Source organism: Vigna umbellata, chromosome 6, assembly GCF_029865625.1.
Source record: "Vigna umbellata cultivar VRB3 chromosome 6, Vumbellata_1.0, whole genome shotgun sequence".
Classification (NCBI taxonomy): Eukaryota; Viridiplantae; Streptophyta; class Magnoliopsida; order Fabales; family Fabaceae; genus Vigna; species Vigna umbellata.
Window position 1 is genome coordinate 12,692,004 of NC_142170.1, and position 14,620 is coordinate 12,706,623.

At 29.7% G+C, this 14,620-nt stretch overlaps 1 protein-coding gene and 1 pseudogene across 3 annotated transcripts; one reads left to right on the forward strand and one right to left on the reverse strand.

Moving 5' to 3' along the window:
• Positions 1–4,333: 4,333 nt before the first annotated feature.
• Positions 4,334–4,831, reverse strand: LOC124825230 (small ribosomal subunit protein uS2-like). Its single transcript, XM_047297805.2, has 2 exons — positions 4,681–4,831; positions 4,334–4,548 (listed from the first exon to the last, which is right to left on the reverse strand). The coding sequence occupies exons 1-2, from the start codon at positions 4,829–4,831 to the stop codon at positions 4,334–4,336; spliced, it is 366 nt and encodes a 121-aa protein (XP_047153761.2).
• Positions 4,832–6,629: 1,798 nt separating this feature from the next.
• Positions 6,630–9,473, forward strand: LOC124825177 (scarecrow-like protein 14 pseudogene; annotated as a pseudogene). 2 transcript variants are annotated; one of them, XR_015780346.1, is made up of 3 exons: positions 6,630–6,736; positions 6,913–9,097; positions 9,239–9,473. The product of XR_015780346.1 is annotated as a scarecrow-like protein 14 pseudogene, transcript variant X2 (transcript). The 2 variants fall into 2 exon arrangements; XR_015780345.1 differs by having other exon boundaries at positions 6,635–9,097.
• The last annotated feature ends 5,147 nt before the right edge of the window (positions 9,474–14,620 follow it).

Genomic DNA, 14,620 nt, shown 5'->3' on the forward strand with positions numbered 1-14,620 from the left:
CCTCTTTATTAAACTTTACATAAACAAAATATTTATATAATTTCACGTGTTTATATTTATATATATCCAAAACATAAACTATAAATGGATTAAAAAATAAAATAACTTATACTTATATATATTAATATTGTTGAGCTAATTCATATTTGAAATTATAAATACACAACTAAATCATAGTCCACGTGTCTTTAACAATTTATCCATAAAAATTATATTTGTTATTAAATATATATTGCAGTCACATTTCTTATAGCAACAATATAAAAGTATTGAAGGGAAGGAAATGGAGTAAGATTAAAAAGAATAAACTACAATTTATTGTTGAACTACTTATCATGGATATGTCTCTTGGTAAAAAGAAAACACTCACAAAAGGGTCAATAACACAAAGAAAATTTTTCATTAGTTTTCCTCATATATTTAGAAATAATAAAAAGGGTTAAGTCACAAGTCAATCTAAGAGGCTAGTATGGTCTAGAAAGGTGGCTCAGGACAATATTTTTAACTTAAAAGTTCAAATTAACTCGATTCGTCAAACTTGACAGATTAGCCTATGAGTTAAGTCTGGTTAACTCGGAAGTCCAACTTCATTAAAAATATTTTGAACCTGTGTCGCGACACTTCATATTAATACAGTTTGACTTCATTAACATAGTCTCGACATCCCGTCCAAAGTCTGATACAGCTCGACAAAGTCTAATACAGCTTGGTCAATGTCTGATATAACTTGGTCCCAACCTAATATAGCTCGACCAAAGATCTAAAATAGTCCAAATGACAACTCTTTTCAATCCGTTTCAGCTTGACAGACATTAGCTCATTTTCAACCTGTTTTCATGTAAAAAATCAATAATTTCACTATGTTTTCATGTGATATTAGATTTTCAATAACAAAAAACAAGTTAACCTAATAGCTTGGCACACTGAATTATAAAATTTAACCTATTTCCAATTAACAAACAACCTAACCCTACTCATTTTTCTAAAGCTTAAACTAATTGAATTGGTTCGTTTTGTCACCTTTACTCTCCATTTCACCTCAACAAAACTTTCTTCAAGTATATCCATATCTTCTTTTTTTCCCTATGCATTATAGTTAAGACAATATAAATCAAAGAGGTTTACGCTGTTTACTAATTTTCAACATTTAAACACGCTAGCATGACACGGGCTCGTGTGTGCATCAATCTGTTTTACCTCAGCATAAATGTTACGAGTGCGTGCAGTGCGCGTGACACAAAGACTCGTTTCATTGTCAAAGCTATCGTTTATTTTTGTGCTGTTTAAGAAAGTTTGAATCCTTGACGACCAAGTAAAAGTAACAACCCGGTCTCTCTCAGGTAGCTTGTAAAACAATAGTAATTAAATTATAGATTTTTAATTGGAATAAAATGAGTTTATTAGCGAGGTTGACTGAGAAATTTAACACTTATCTTATATTTTGTCAAAGTTTATTTTGGGTACGTCTCTTATTACCTGTTTCAACTTCTAAATCAATTGTTTTTCTGTCTCTGAAGTTTTTAAAACAGCTAATTGTATTGAGGCATCACTTTCGTTTCCCTAATTAAATATTACAACCACTAAGGGCCAAAATTACTCAGATCAAGACATGAATTGACTGAGATTATTTTTTTTCCTCTTTTTTGACGATTTTGTGATTAGTAATAAGTTGGCAAAGCCAACCAAATGTCTTTAGCTTGATAGGGTTAGGAAGTTGAGATTCCTTTCAGATATTGACAATGACATATATAAGACACGTTGTTATTAGGTGGGAAAATTATGATCTTTCCGATAATACACATTAATTAACTAGATAATAGCCTTAATTCCATTAACACAACCCAATCACTAATGGCAGACTCAATAATTTTACAATTAGCAACTTCAACCAAGACAGGACAAACAATATCTACCTTAATATAATTAAGAACTACCCTTTTGTTTAATATTTAATTTAATGTTAGGAGAGTCCCTTTGAAAGTACTTTGCTTTTAATGGCAGACTCAATAATTATACTATTAAAAGCGTAAACCAAGAGAGGGCAAACAGCATCTTCCTTCGTATTATTAAAAACTATCATTTTATTTAAATTTAATATTATATTAGAACATCCTTATCTAAGGGTGGGCAAAATGAATTATATTCCACTGTACTCTTAAAAAATATATTAAACTAAAAACTAATTTGTTTAAATTGAATTGAACTAAAAATAAGTTCAGTTAAACTGAACTAAACTACTTTTTTTTTCTTTTAAAGTGTACTGTACTATTTTAAACTTAAAGGAAATATATTTATGCCTGCAACCTCTTCCCTTCACTATCTCATTCGTTGTGCTTTCTAATAAATAAATGTGGTTTTGCACTAGTACAACTGTCAATGGCTAATCATCGATAGAGTTAAAAGAATTAGTTCAATTTGATTTTTTTTTAATAATTACAAACAAATAAATTAATATTCAATAACATCACAGCATTTAAAAAAAATTAAATTATAAATCTATATAATTAGAATTAGTAAATAATTATAATAAAAAATTTAAAAAATTTAATGAAATATTATTGGTACTATTTTATCATATTATTAAAATTAAATTAATAACTATAATTATTTATCATTACTATTTATTATTAATTTAAAGATATAAAATGTCTAAAATTTGATTCTCTTATTAAATATAGTTTAATTTAATAATATAAATTTGTTTATATATTATTTTATATAGATTAAAAACTTAATCTCTAAAAAATATTTTTGTTTATCTCTGTTTTGCGTTATTTGAAATATTTTTATTTTGACAATTATCTAGTTTAATATAAAAACTCTCATCTTTCTTCTCTTCTCACCTTTTTTCTGAATTCTCATATATATATATATATATATATATATATATATATATATATATAATATTATATTTTATAATTATTTACATAAGTACTTTTATCTTTTTATTTTTACAATTATAGTTAATTTTATTAAGTTATAAAAATAATTACCAGTTTTTGAAATATAATTACAATATAATAAAATTTAGTTTTTTTTAAAATATATAATTATTTTAGTATAAATTTAATAATATCATTTTATTTTAATAATTATTATAATAATAGTTAACTTTTTAAGAGACTTGAAAAAGAACATTTATTTATTTATCTATATATATATATATATATATATATATATATATATATATATATATATATATATATATATATATATATATACACCCGTGCCTTTATTTCTTATGTTTGTGTTGCTGGAAATAGAAGAAGAGCAAAACAATTAAACAAGCAAAATTAAAATAAAGTACATAGTTTGAAGTAGTTAACTAAACTGTTAATAAAAGAAGTTCAGATTTTTTGAACTGAACTACAAATAAGTAAAATTAAGTTTTTATAAAAAGTAGTTTAGTTTTTATAGTGCAAAATAGTATAGATAATCCATAGTTTAGTATAATTTAATTAATCATGCCCAGCCCTATCGTTATCAATCTCATTCAATAGTGTGATTTCAAGTTGTCGAGTGATATCGTTAAAGTCAATTATCTCATGTGATGTATTATCCACTTTGAGGTTAATACTTCTTTACAATTTTGTTCTTAAAAACACATCAAAGAGTGAAACAATGAATAAATATTTAAATTGTCTTAGGTTTTGACTTTTAAGTAATGTGAAAATATTGAATATATGAAAAAGACTTGCAAATTAATTTTGTAAAGATGAGTTAGGCTTAGAATACACTTCTTAACATGATATTAAAGTCATTGATTTATTGTTTATTCGGCTTATTGTGTTATCTGTTATCGTAAGATATGTTGTTTGTCAAGCCTATCATGCGACTTATTATCGAACCAATAATTAATGTATAGTCTCATATATTGAATTAGATTTAAAGTTCACTTCTTAACACTAATTTTAATACAAACTAATTTTAAAGTTATAATTTAGCTTTGTTTCAAACTAATTTTGTAAGAATGAGACTTATAATATATCTTTTAACATGGTATCAAAATCATATGTTAAAACTTATTTTAATAAGATTTATTTTTGTTTGACTTATTATATTATCCAATATGGAAAGATTTATTATTTGTTGATTCTATCGTACCATTTTACTATCGAACTACTAAGGGTTAAATATGTTTTTAGTCCCTGAACTATCAGACGATTTTGTTTTTAGTCCCTGCTCAGAACTTTGATGGTTTTTAGTCCTTATAGTTTTGAAACTCTGAGTATTAGTCCTTAAAAATGGACGGTGTTAAGTTTTTGTGGATGTGGCAAACGGCGATGCCACGTGATCACTGATCTCTGCCTTCACTCTCTGCCACGTGGGATGTTTAACTGTTGAATTGAGTATTGGTAAAGGTACCAGGAGTGTGCCTTCCAGCAATGGCATGAGCACCAGTGTACTGGGCAAACTTGAGAACCGCTCTCTGACCATAAGGCCGAGCAGATTGCACAATAATATCCTGAGGGTTCTCAATTGCAACGATAACCCTAACAGCAAGTTGAAGCTTCTCCCATGTCTTACCAAGGTTGATAATATAAATACCTAATACCAAATCCACACCACAACAAATCAAAACCACATTGCGCTCCTGTAGCTATTGCAGATTCAAAATTGTATAACACAAGGCTGTTGTCTATTGTATAACGATAGAGATAATATAAAAATGTTAGTTACCATCGTTGCGGCGCTTGAAGATGTAGCGCTCCATTTGAAAATCACAATTTTTGGTGCCGAGGTGAATGTCGGCTGCCAACATCATCTGGATGTCGGCTTCCTTTTGAGAGAGCTGGCGCGGCGGGGCAACGGCGTTGGTTGTGGCGGCCATGGTTACCTCTCGCAAGCTCCCAAACAAGAGCTTGAAAACCTTAGTGTTTCTGACTACAGCAAATAACCTCAGTTCAATAGTTAAACATCCCACGTGGCAGAGAGTGAAGGCAGAGATCAGTGATCACGTGGCATCGCCGTTTGCCACATCCACAAAAACTTAACACCGTCCATTTTTAAGGACTAATACTCAGAGTTTCAAAACTATAAGGACTAAAAACCATCAAAGTTCTGAGCAGGGACTAAAAACAAAATCGTCTGATAGTTCAGGGACTAAAAACATATTTAACCCGAACTACTAATAGATATATAAACTCAAATATTAAATTAAAGTCTACCTCTAAAGTGAATTTTAATACAAACTAAGTTACAATTTATTTTGTTTCATATATATATATATATATATATATATATATATATATATATCCCAAAAGGATTATCTTTTTTGGTGTCAATATTTATTTTTCAAATTTACCCTTTTAATAATATTTTTTTTATTAAAATAATTATTTTAGAAATTTTACCATTTTTTAAAATTTGATCGTTTTTTAAACTTAACCATTCTTTTAACTATAAACTACTTATAAAATAAATAAAAACTATTTACAATAAAATTATAAAAATTATTTATATTTAATTTAATAATTATAATAATGATAATGATTTTATTATTTTTCATTTTCATAAAAAAGTTAAGAGCACATGTATATGTTTTCACTAATATAAATTATTTTTGTATTTTCAATGCTACAAATTAATATAAATTATTTTTTATCAATTATTGTTAACTTTTTTGATGAAACATATAAGTATTACTTTATACTTTATATCTTAATTTATTATAGTTTTATATAAGTTTCAATTTGTTATTTTATATTTTATTTTGTATGTAACCTTGTTATTGACGATGAATATATTGTTGTGTTTGTTTTCAAATTTAAATATAAATAATATAATACATCTTTTTTATATTTTTTATGCGTTCACTTTAGTTTTTAGTGTCATAATTGATTTTAACAAATTTTGGTAGAAGGGAGAATGACTTAAACAAATATTATTAAACATGAAGCATGTGAAAAAAAAATTATGAAATCAATATTATTTTTTTAATCTTTTTCTATTCTATTAGTTAATCACATTGGTTCTCTTCGTCCCCTTTCTCATTTCACTCTAATGAAAGGTCTAATTAAAATATTAACCGCTAATCAAATTTCCTATTTTGTTCAATTGTTGTAGACAGGTGAAAGACAAAGACATACATTTTTCTTTTTGGTTAAATAAATTTATTTTCTATCTCTAATATTTCAGTTTAATACTTTGTTTATAGTGTAACCAGTTTAACTAAATTTTAAAAAGAAAAAAAATGTAAGAAAAAGATTTCAAAATGTAAGTAGTGGACAGCAATCTCTACACCTTTAAAAGAATTTCCTAAAACTATATACTATATTAATTATACTATTCATAATATTGATTTATATTTATTATACTTAAATTGGAATTATGGGAATTGAAGTATGAAATTTAATTGATTTATGTGGGAGTTTATTTTTCATTTATAGTTGAGTGTAAAAAATATGAAAAAAGAGATAATATTGTTGAGAAAGTAATAGAATGGATAACAATGCTTTGAGAATATTTTAACGTCATGTGTCATTCTGAGATTAGTTGATGTTTATGATTAATATTGATTATGAACTAATTTTGTATCATTATAATACCTATTAAAATGTTATAAAAAAAATATTGTTAAATTATCATGTTATAATAGTATTTCAATGGTGAATATAAACACCACTGGGTTTCTTTTCCTATGCGAGTTTCTATCTTCTATTTTCTTTCTCCCAGTTTCCCAGAAGAGTTGAAACTTCCATAATTCATGCTCAGTCGTAATCTTTCTCTTTTAGGGGTTTGTGTTTTCCCTTATCTTATGTTATAGTATTTTCCATGCTCATAATTCCATTGACATGTGAGTTTTTTTCTTTTCACCATACATATTTGCTTCATTTCAAAATCCTGCATCTTCTTCTACGTTTCTGTTATCCTGTAAAAAACTTTTATGGATCCAAACACTGTCATGAGCAGTTACGAGTTTGATGAATGGGATCTCAATGGACACTACACCAACCTCTTCACGGATCCTTTTTTCTCTCAGTCCGATGTGGGCCCACCTGGGTTTTCTCCAAATACAATTTTAAACGCTGACCCGCTTGTTTCGTCCTCCGCCGACTCCGCCGCTATGGTGGCTACGGTTGAGGAAGACACTGATTTTTCAGAAACCTTCAAGTTCATAAGTCAAATTCTTATGGAAGAGAACTTTGAACAGAAACCTTGTATGTGCTATGACCCTTTGACTCTGCAACACACTGAGAAATCATTCTATGATGCTTTGGAATTGGAACCGCCACTGCCTCTTTCCCCTAATCAGCACCCGCTTGAGAGCCCCGATGGTAATTCTTCCAATTCCACTACTGATTCAGCCAATTCTCACGACTTGAAGCCTTCTTCACCCAATACACCTGTTTCTGGTGGTGGTGAGGCTTTGCATTCCTCTACCCACGCGCCCTCTTTCTTTGTTCCTCCGTCTGCTTTGACAAAAATTAACGATGGAACCCTGGATATGGATTCTTCTGTGAGCAAGCTCTTGGCTGAAAATATTTTCAATGATGCAGAATCTATGTTGCAGTTTAGGAGAGGGTTGGAGGAGGCTAGTAAGTTTCTTCCTCAGAGACCTCAGCTTTTCACTGGGTTGGAGAGCGCCACGGATTCTGCGGAACCAGAGGTAGGAGGGGAGGTAACCGTTAAGCGTGAGAATTCAATTGGGGTGAAGAGTAGAAAGAATCACGCGCGCCAACAAGATGAAGAAGAAGAAAGAAGCAACAAACACTCTGAGGTTTGTGTTGATGAGGAGAATGAAATATCTGAAATATTTGATAAGGTATTGCTTAGTGTTGAAAATGTGCCACTGTGTGCTAGTAAGAATGTATCTGTGGCAGTGGGAGATGGTAACGCAAAGCTGAGTGAGCAATCGCCTTCGGTCGATGTAGGGAAGGTTCGTTCCAAGAGGCAAGGGAAGAAGAAGGAAACAGTGGATTTGAGGACCCTTTTGGTTCTGTGTGCACAAGCTGTGTCTGCCAGTGACAACAGGACTGCTAATGAACTACTGAAGCAGATTAGGCAGCATTCTTCTGCTTTGGGTGATGCCTCACAAAGGTTGGCTCATTATGTGGCCAATGCTTTGGAGGCTCGCTTGGTTGGTGCCGGAACTGGAACACAGATATTTTATATGAGCTACAGGAACTTCACTACTACTGATTTCCTGAAAGCGTACCAAGTTTTCATATCTGCCTGCCCTTTCAAGAAATTTGCACATTTCTTTGCAAATAAAATGATTATGAAAACAGCAGAAAAGGCAGAAACTCTTCATATTATTGACTTTGGTATCTTGTATGGTTTCCAGTGGCCAATTCTTATCAAGTTTTTATCAAGTAGAACTGGAGGGCCTCCCAAGCTGCGCATCACAGGAATAGAGTATCCCCAACCAGGCTTTCGCCCATCCGAAAGAATCGAGGAGACTGGTCGTCGTCTAGCTAAGTATTGCAAACGATTCAATGTTCCCTTTGAGTACAAGGCCATACCATCAAGAAACTGGGAAACCATTCAAATTGAAGACCTTAAGATTGAGAGCAATGAGGTGCTTGCTGTGAACTGTCTGGTAAGGTTTAAGAATTTGCTTGACGAATCAATTGAAGTGAGCAGTCCCAAAAATGCTGTTCTGAATTTAATCAGGAAGATGAATCCGCATATTTTTGTTCAATCCGTGGTAAATGGATCTTATAATGCCCCTTTCTTTGTCACGCGCTTCCGGGAGGCACTGTTCCATTATTCTTCAATTTATGATATGTTTGATACTCTGGTATCCCGTGAAAATGAATGGAGGTTGATGCTTGAGAGAGAATTTTTGGGTCGGGAGATCATGAATGTTGTAGCATGTGAAGCTCTTGAAAGGGTTGAGAGGCCTGAAACATACAAACAATGGCAGGTTAGGAATACTAGAGCTGGTTTTAGGCAGCTACCACTGGACAAGGAGTTAATGGCCAAATTTAGGAACAAGTTAAGGGAATGGTACCACAAGGATTTTGTCTTTGATGAAGATGGCGGCTGGATGCTTCAAGGTTGGAAGGGTCGCATTTTGTATGCTTCATCTTGTTGGGTGCCAGCATAATTTATGTCACCCAACTCTTGTTTCAGAACTCATTCTGGACACAAGGTACGATTCTAAGGATCACTCGGAAATATTTAATCTTTTCACTTTTATTATAATCCTAGCTATGCGTAGCTGTTACCAGAGTTTAAACAGCATATATGATGTAACAATGAAAAGCTAATTGTGTTCTTTTGATTGTTTCAGGTGACCTTCAGCTATTGTGAAATTTGATGAATATTCTTCACAGGTTCGCACCCAGTGACCCTGACTGTATAATAGTGGCAGAATTTCCTCTCAGATTAGCATCAAATCCTACAGGGATTAGGACAAGAACATTAGTTGTAAAAATGTTCTTGTATCACGGGACAAACTAGCGACTGATTCTATTGTTTATTGATGGATGACTGTTTCATTTAGTTCTACAGTTACCGTTTTTGCTTCTTGTTTTTCCTTGAAGTATGATTTTAATTCAGCAAAAACAACTAAAACACAGTTTGGGAGAAAGTTTGATACCAACTTTTATTGAACGCTGCTGTAACTTCCGTTGAATGCCTTTGGGTTGACTAATCTCAAATATTTTTCAATTGAAGAAAGCATATTGTTGAGTATAGGTAGACCTTTGAAGCTTCTTCCACTATAAATGCTTATTTCCTTTCCGAAAGAAACTTTCTATAGTTTCCATGTATGAAGCTTTTTACCCATTAAGTCCGTGCTATTCTAGAAACCACACGGTGTGTAGACATTGGACACCACAATGGGATCAAAACGAGAAAATCATCACTAATATAAAGTAGCTTCCACCTTCAGCTGGGAATTGGAGGTGCGGGAAAATAAGCTTTTACATTTAACGCAGAAAAGACATGATTTTACGATTTTGAAAGCAATTTCAATTTCAACTCGAAAAGTTTGAGCAAGCACAGTTGTTGATTTCAATTTCAAGGAATTTACAATGACCAGAGCATTTTTGTTTGTATTCCTAATCTTGTTTTTTTTTTTTTCGTGTGTTTGTATTTTGTTTTTAATCTATGATGTGTTTTCTTATTTTAAGATAATGTTTCGTAGACAATAAAAAAGTTATTTCCTTTAATTTAATTTAAAGTATATTTTTAACGTGTATTGTACCAATATTCAATAAATTTTGATTATTAGTAAGATATCTATTTCTTTTTAAATAAGACTCAAATGTTTGATTATTTAGATTAATATTTGGTCGTAAAATAAATTCATTCAAAATAAAAGTCAACTAGTCATAATAAACATGACAATCATAAGATATTAATTATTTATTATTACATGTCTATTATATCATTTTTTAGTTAACTTCGTTATCAAATATTTTTATCCAAATCTTCTTATTATTCTAAGACATCTTGACTCTAGAAGGAAGAAGAAAAGAAATATAATCAGGAAGGATATTTTAAAGTCTTGTGAATATCGTCTTTATTTTTGTAAAAATATTTAACAATAACAGTGAAGTCGATAAAGATTTTTCAAAAAAGACCACATAATATATATAAAAAAAACACAACGAATAATGAGTGATAACAACTAGAAGAAACACTAAAATACCACAACCAAAAAGCAATATGGTAACATCATGGATGAGACCTTCTTAAGGACTTTGAAGAAAACTTGGAGACAAAATATATTTTTTGTATTTTTGTATAATTTTTTAGTTTGGACCCTTGACCTTTATAAGTGTTTTATTTTCTATTTGTTTATATTTCACCTTTATTAGATATTGTATATGTTTCTATTTTTTTTAACTAGATACTTTCTAGACTCTAACTCTAAGAAGTTTGTTGAATAAGCCTTGGTAGCATTTGGATTCATGAGTACAAGGTTGATAGTATGTAAACTTTTTTTTATAAACTCTCCTACAATTAGAATTTGAGTATTTTGGAATTTGAATAAATTTTCAAAGTGAAAAAACTTTCTTAGTTCTTCTTTAGAATTTTTTATCCATATTTTTTTAATTTTCAATTTAAAGTGTTGGATCTTCATTTAATTATTAATTTCACTTGATTATGGTGTCCATCACGGTAGAATAAAGTTTCTTTATTGCATTTTCAATTTTACCACTCATTTAGTAAAAATTGTTAGAATGATCCTACACAAGGTTAATGTTTCATCACAACCTTGTTGCTTAGTTTCAAAAGTAACTTGAAAACCTTAAAAGGAATAATGTTACACAGAATGCTCAAATTGAACAAAAATTGGATACAATTTGTATGCATTGTGTCATTTTGAGCTTAAATACAATGAAAAGGAAAGAGAGAGTCTAACCTATCACATCTTCTTTCCCTTGCATAAAATATACAAGGAGTTGATTATCGTTAGAATATCAACACCCAATAGCATGTATATTCCCAAATGTATTTAAGAGTTATGAGTATCATCGTTACTCTTGTATAAACGACATTATGGGAATGTCATTTTTGAAAAAAGATAACACTAACATAAGAAACATCAATCACAAGGTAGTTTTGCATCACATAGTCACAACTCTGAAACTAAAGCCATTTTATTGATAGTCTATGTAAAAAGTCAACATCAAACCTGAAAGAGCTAAGGCACAAATCCTCAAGTTCATGCAACTAGAGGAACTAAAAAACTTGTGAAACCAAGTTCAAACAAAGACATACCTTGTTAAAACACTTTGATAAAGCTCAAAATAGTAAGAATCAAACAATGTGAAAGTCCAAAGAGCCATGACAAACATGACTCCCTTGCTACCTAAACTTGAGCTATCATAGACAGACAATGAAATTACGATACTTGAGATGGAAAACATCCTTACTTAATCAATTAACAACAACAAACACTCGTAGTTTCGTAGATGAAAACTTGTGTTATTGCTTTGACAAAGAACTAGAAATGTGGCTCCTCACCACTCTACCTATCTTTTATTTATAAAAGGAAATCCAAATTTCTAATCGTTATAAATATCTACCTAATTGTTGGATCATCCTTCATCTAGCAATCATGATTGCCTTTTAAATTTCTGGATGTTAGTATCCCATTGATTGGACATGATTCATAACTATTTCTAAATGTTTCAAATTCTATGTCGATTCAAAGGTCCTTGAGTTTGGGATAGTCAGACATGTTCTCAACCAAATAAATGGATCTTTTTCTTCAAAAGACTTTTCATTGGTTCTAAACTCCTTATACCAAATGGGCCAATTGTTAGGATCGTTGCACAGTGGAATAATTGCATTTGGACAAAAATCAAGAAGGAAGAGGGTTAATTGGTTTCTTAATAAAAATTGCGCTTTAAATTTTTTTCCCTTTATAATATAGAGTTACAATAAAAAATTCTTCCTTTATAATATCAATAAATAAATAAAGAGATTATGGGGAAAAGAAAATTACACAAAGTATTTTATACTAAGTACAAAAAGATTCTCTTTCTTAGTTGTTATTCACTCTTAAGTGAATGATTAACTAAACACTGAAATTACAAACATTAATGGAATGAACAGTTTAGGAAAGAACATACATCTCTTGAAGAACCACATGAGATTAAGAACATCTTCCTTGAAACCACAAGAAATGAAACACCTCATTTGAATCACATAAAAGATTACATACCTTTCGAGTTAAGAGATGAAAGACACATCTCTTGAAATCCACAAGGGATTAACACTTCCTTTAACTCACACAAAGGATAAACAACTTCACCTAGCAACGATAATAACACTCAATATCACACTTAATGAAAGTTATCGCTCTACCCACACTAGGTTTTCAAAGTTTTTCCACACAGAGTTATAATCCAACTCCTATATCTGAAAACATAAAGCTTTGCTCATTTTATAGAAGAAAACTTGCTTTGGAAAGAGCCCATTTCGAGATTAGTTCAAAATATGAAAAACCAAGTTATAGCTACCACTAATGATCGACTATTTTTCAAAAATAATTTCATTCTGCATTATAATAGATTATCATTGTATGAAAAGGTTATTTTCCACTAAGTGTTTCAATGTTGGTACTTTGTGACTCTATAGACATAGCCTAAAATACTTCAACAATTATTACAAGAGTATAATAAAGACATTATAAAGAGAAAACATTGCAACAAACAAAATAAAGTCTTTCAAATATTTCTTGGCTTCTATTTCATCTTTGGCCTTAGTATCATCATCAAAGTAAACTTTATAAAGAAGAAGGTCTAACATATTTTTCTTTTGTCAACACCAATGTATGATACGGTTTGACATGTTATCAAATGAAAAAATGAGTTTCTCTTTCAAAATTTTGTAATGCTTTAAAATTCAATGAACATAAAGATTAGTATATAAATATTCCACTGAGCATATCTTGAATTAACAAATAGATATGAAGTAAAATTCTAATAAAAATTTAAATATTTTTATTATTTGTCATGAATATTAAATTAAATTTGATAATCAAATTATTACACTATAAATTTTGAGACCTGACTATAAACATTAGTATAAATTCCAAGATATGAAATATATATTATCATTGCATATTTATCATATCATTATTTTTCAAATCACATAAACAATGACAACCTTCATTGATAAAATAAATTAAACAAAAAATTTTCTCAACTTCACAAAAGAAGACATCTCAAGAAAAAAATATATCCTAAGATCTTGCAAAGGTTATCTCAACCTAATATGCATATATTTAAAAAATTATAATAGATTTATTTTAAAAATTATATCTAAGATGATTTTTTATTGATTATACAGAATATATATACTATAAAAATGCACTGATACAAAAAACTAAAAACTAAAATAAAATAATTATGCATAATTTGATATGTTAACAAATGGGGTGATTACTTCATAAAGACACTCAAAAACATGGGTGGTGAATGTGATTGGACACGTCTTCATTTACTTCTTAATCACTTTTGAATTCTTTACTTTATACACATTTTGACTTTAAAAGAAAAGAAAAGAAATGTTGATTTTTTACCAATACTTCAATTATTTATAACGTTATATTAGCATAATGTGTATGTTGGACCCTACTTCTATTCAATCTCAAGAATCAGCCGACAGCACAGTACCAGTTCCTTTAAAACGGTTTATTTTTCATCTTAAGACAAACAATTAATGTTTTTAAGCTTAGCTCTTTATTTAATTGATTCTTATATTTAATACAAATCCTATTTACAAATAAACAATAAGACAAATTTTCAATTAATTAGCAATAAAATTATGAATAGCAAACAACTGCAAGCAATTTTAATTTAAGTAGAATATAATTTATAATTATCATCCGTACATCCGAAATCTCATTAAAATAAATATTAATGTGATTCTTAAAAAACAAACATGTTTGGTTTGGTTGTTGTTGGTTGTGATGGATTGGTTACGACTGTTGATTGAACATCACTTTCAGCCGTCCCATGATTGGTATGATTCATACTTTGTTTCCACTAACTTATTCTTCTTAGTGCTGGACGACACATTCTGATTTCATCGTAGAGACAATGCATGCATTTATATGAAACTTTGAAAATTCTATCAAATTTGAATTAAGATTTTATATAACGTGTTCAACTAAAAATTTATAAAATAAACTAATTGTACCGTATGGATA

Excerpts from the sequence above, each read along its gene's own strand:
- LOC124825230 (XM_047297805.2), bottom strand. The coding sequence starts at position 4,831 with ATGGCCGCCACAACCAACGCCGTTGCCCCGCCGCGCCAGCTCTCTCAA. Across the intron at positions 4,549-4,680 it reads CTTCAAGCGCCGCAACGATG|GTATTTATATTATCAACCTT; the intron begins GTAACTAACATT and ends ATTTGGTATTAG.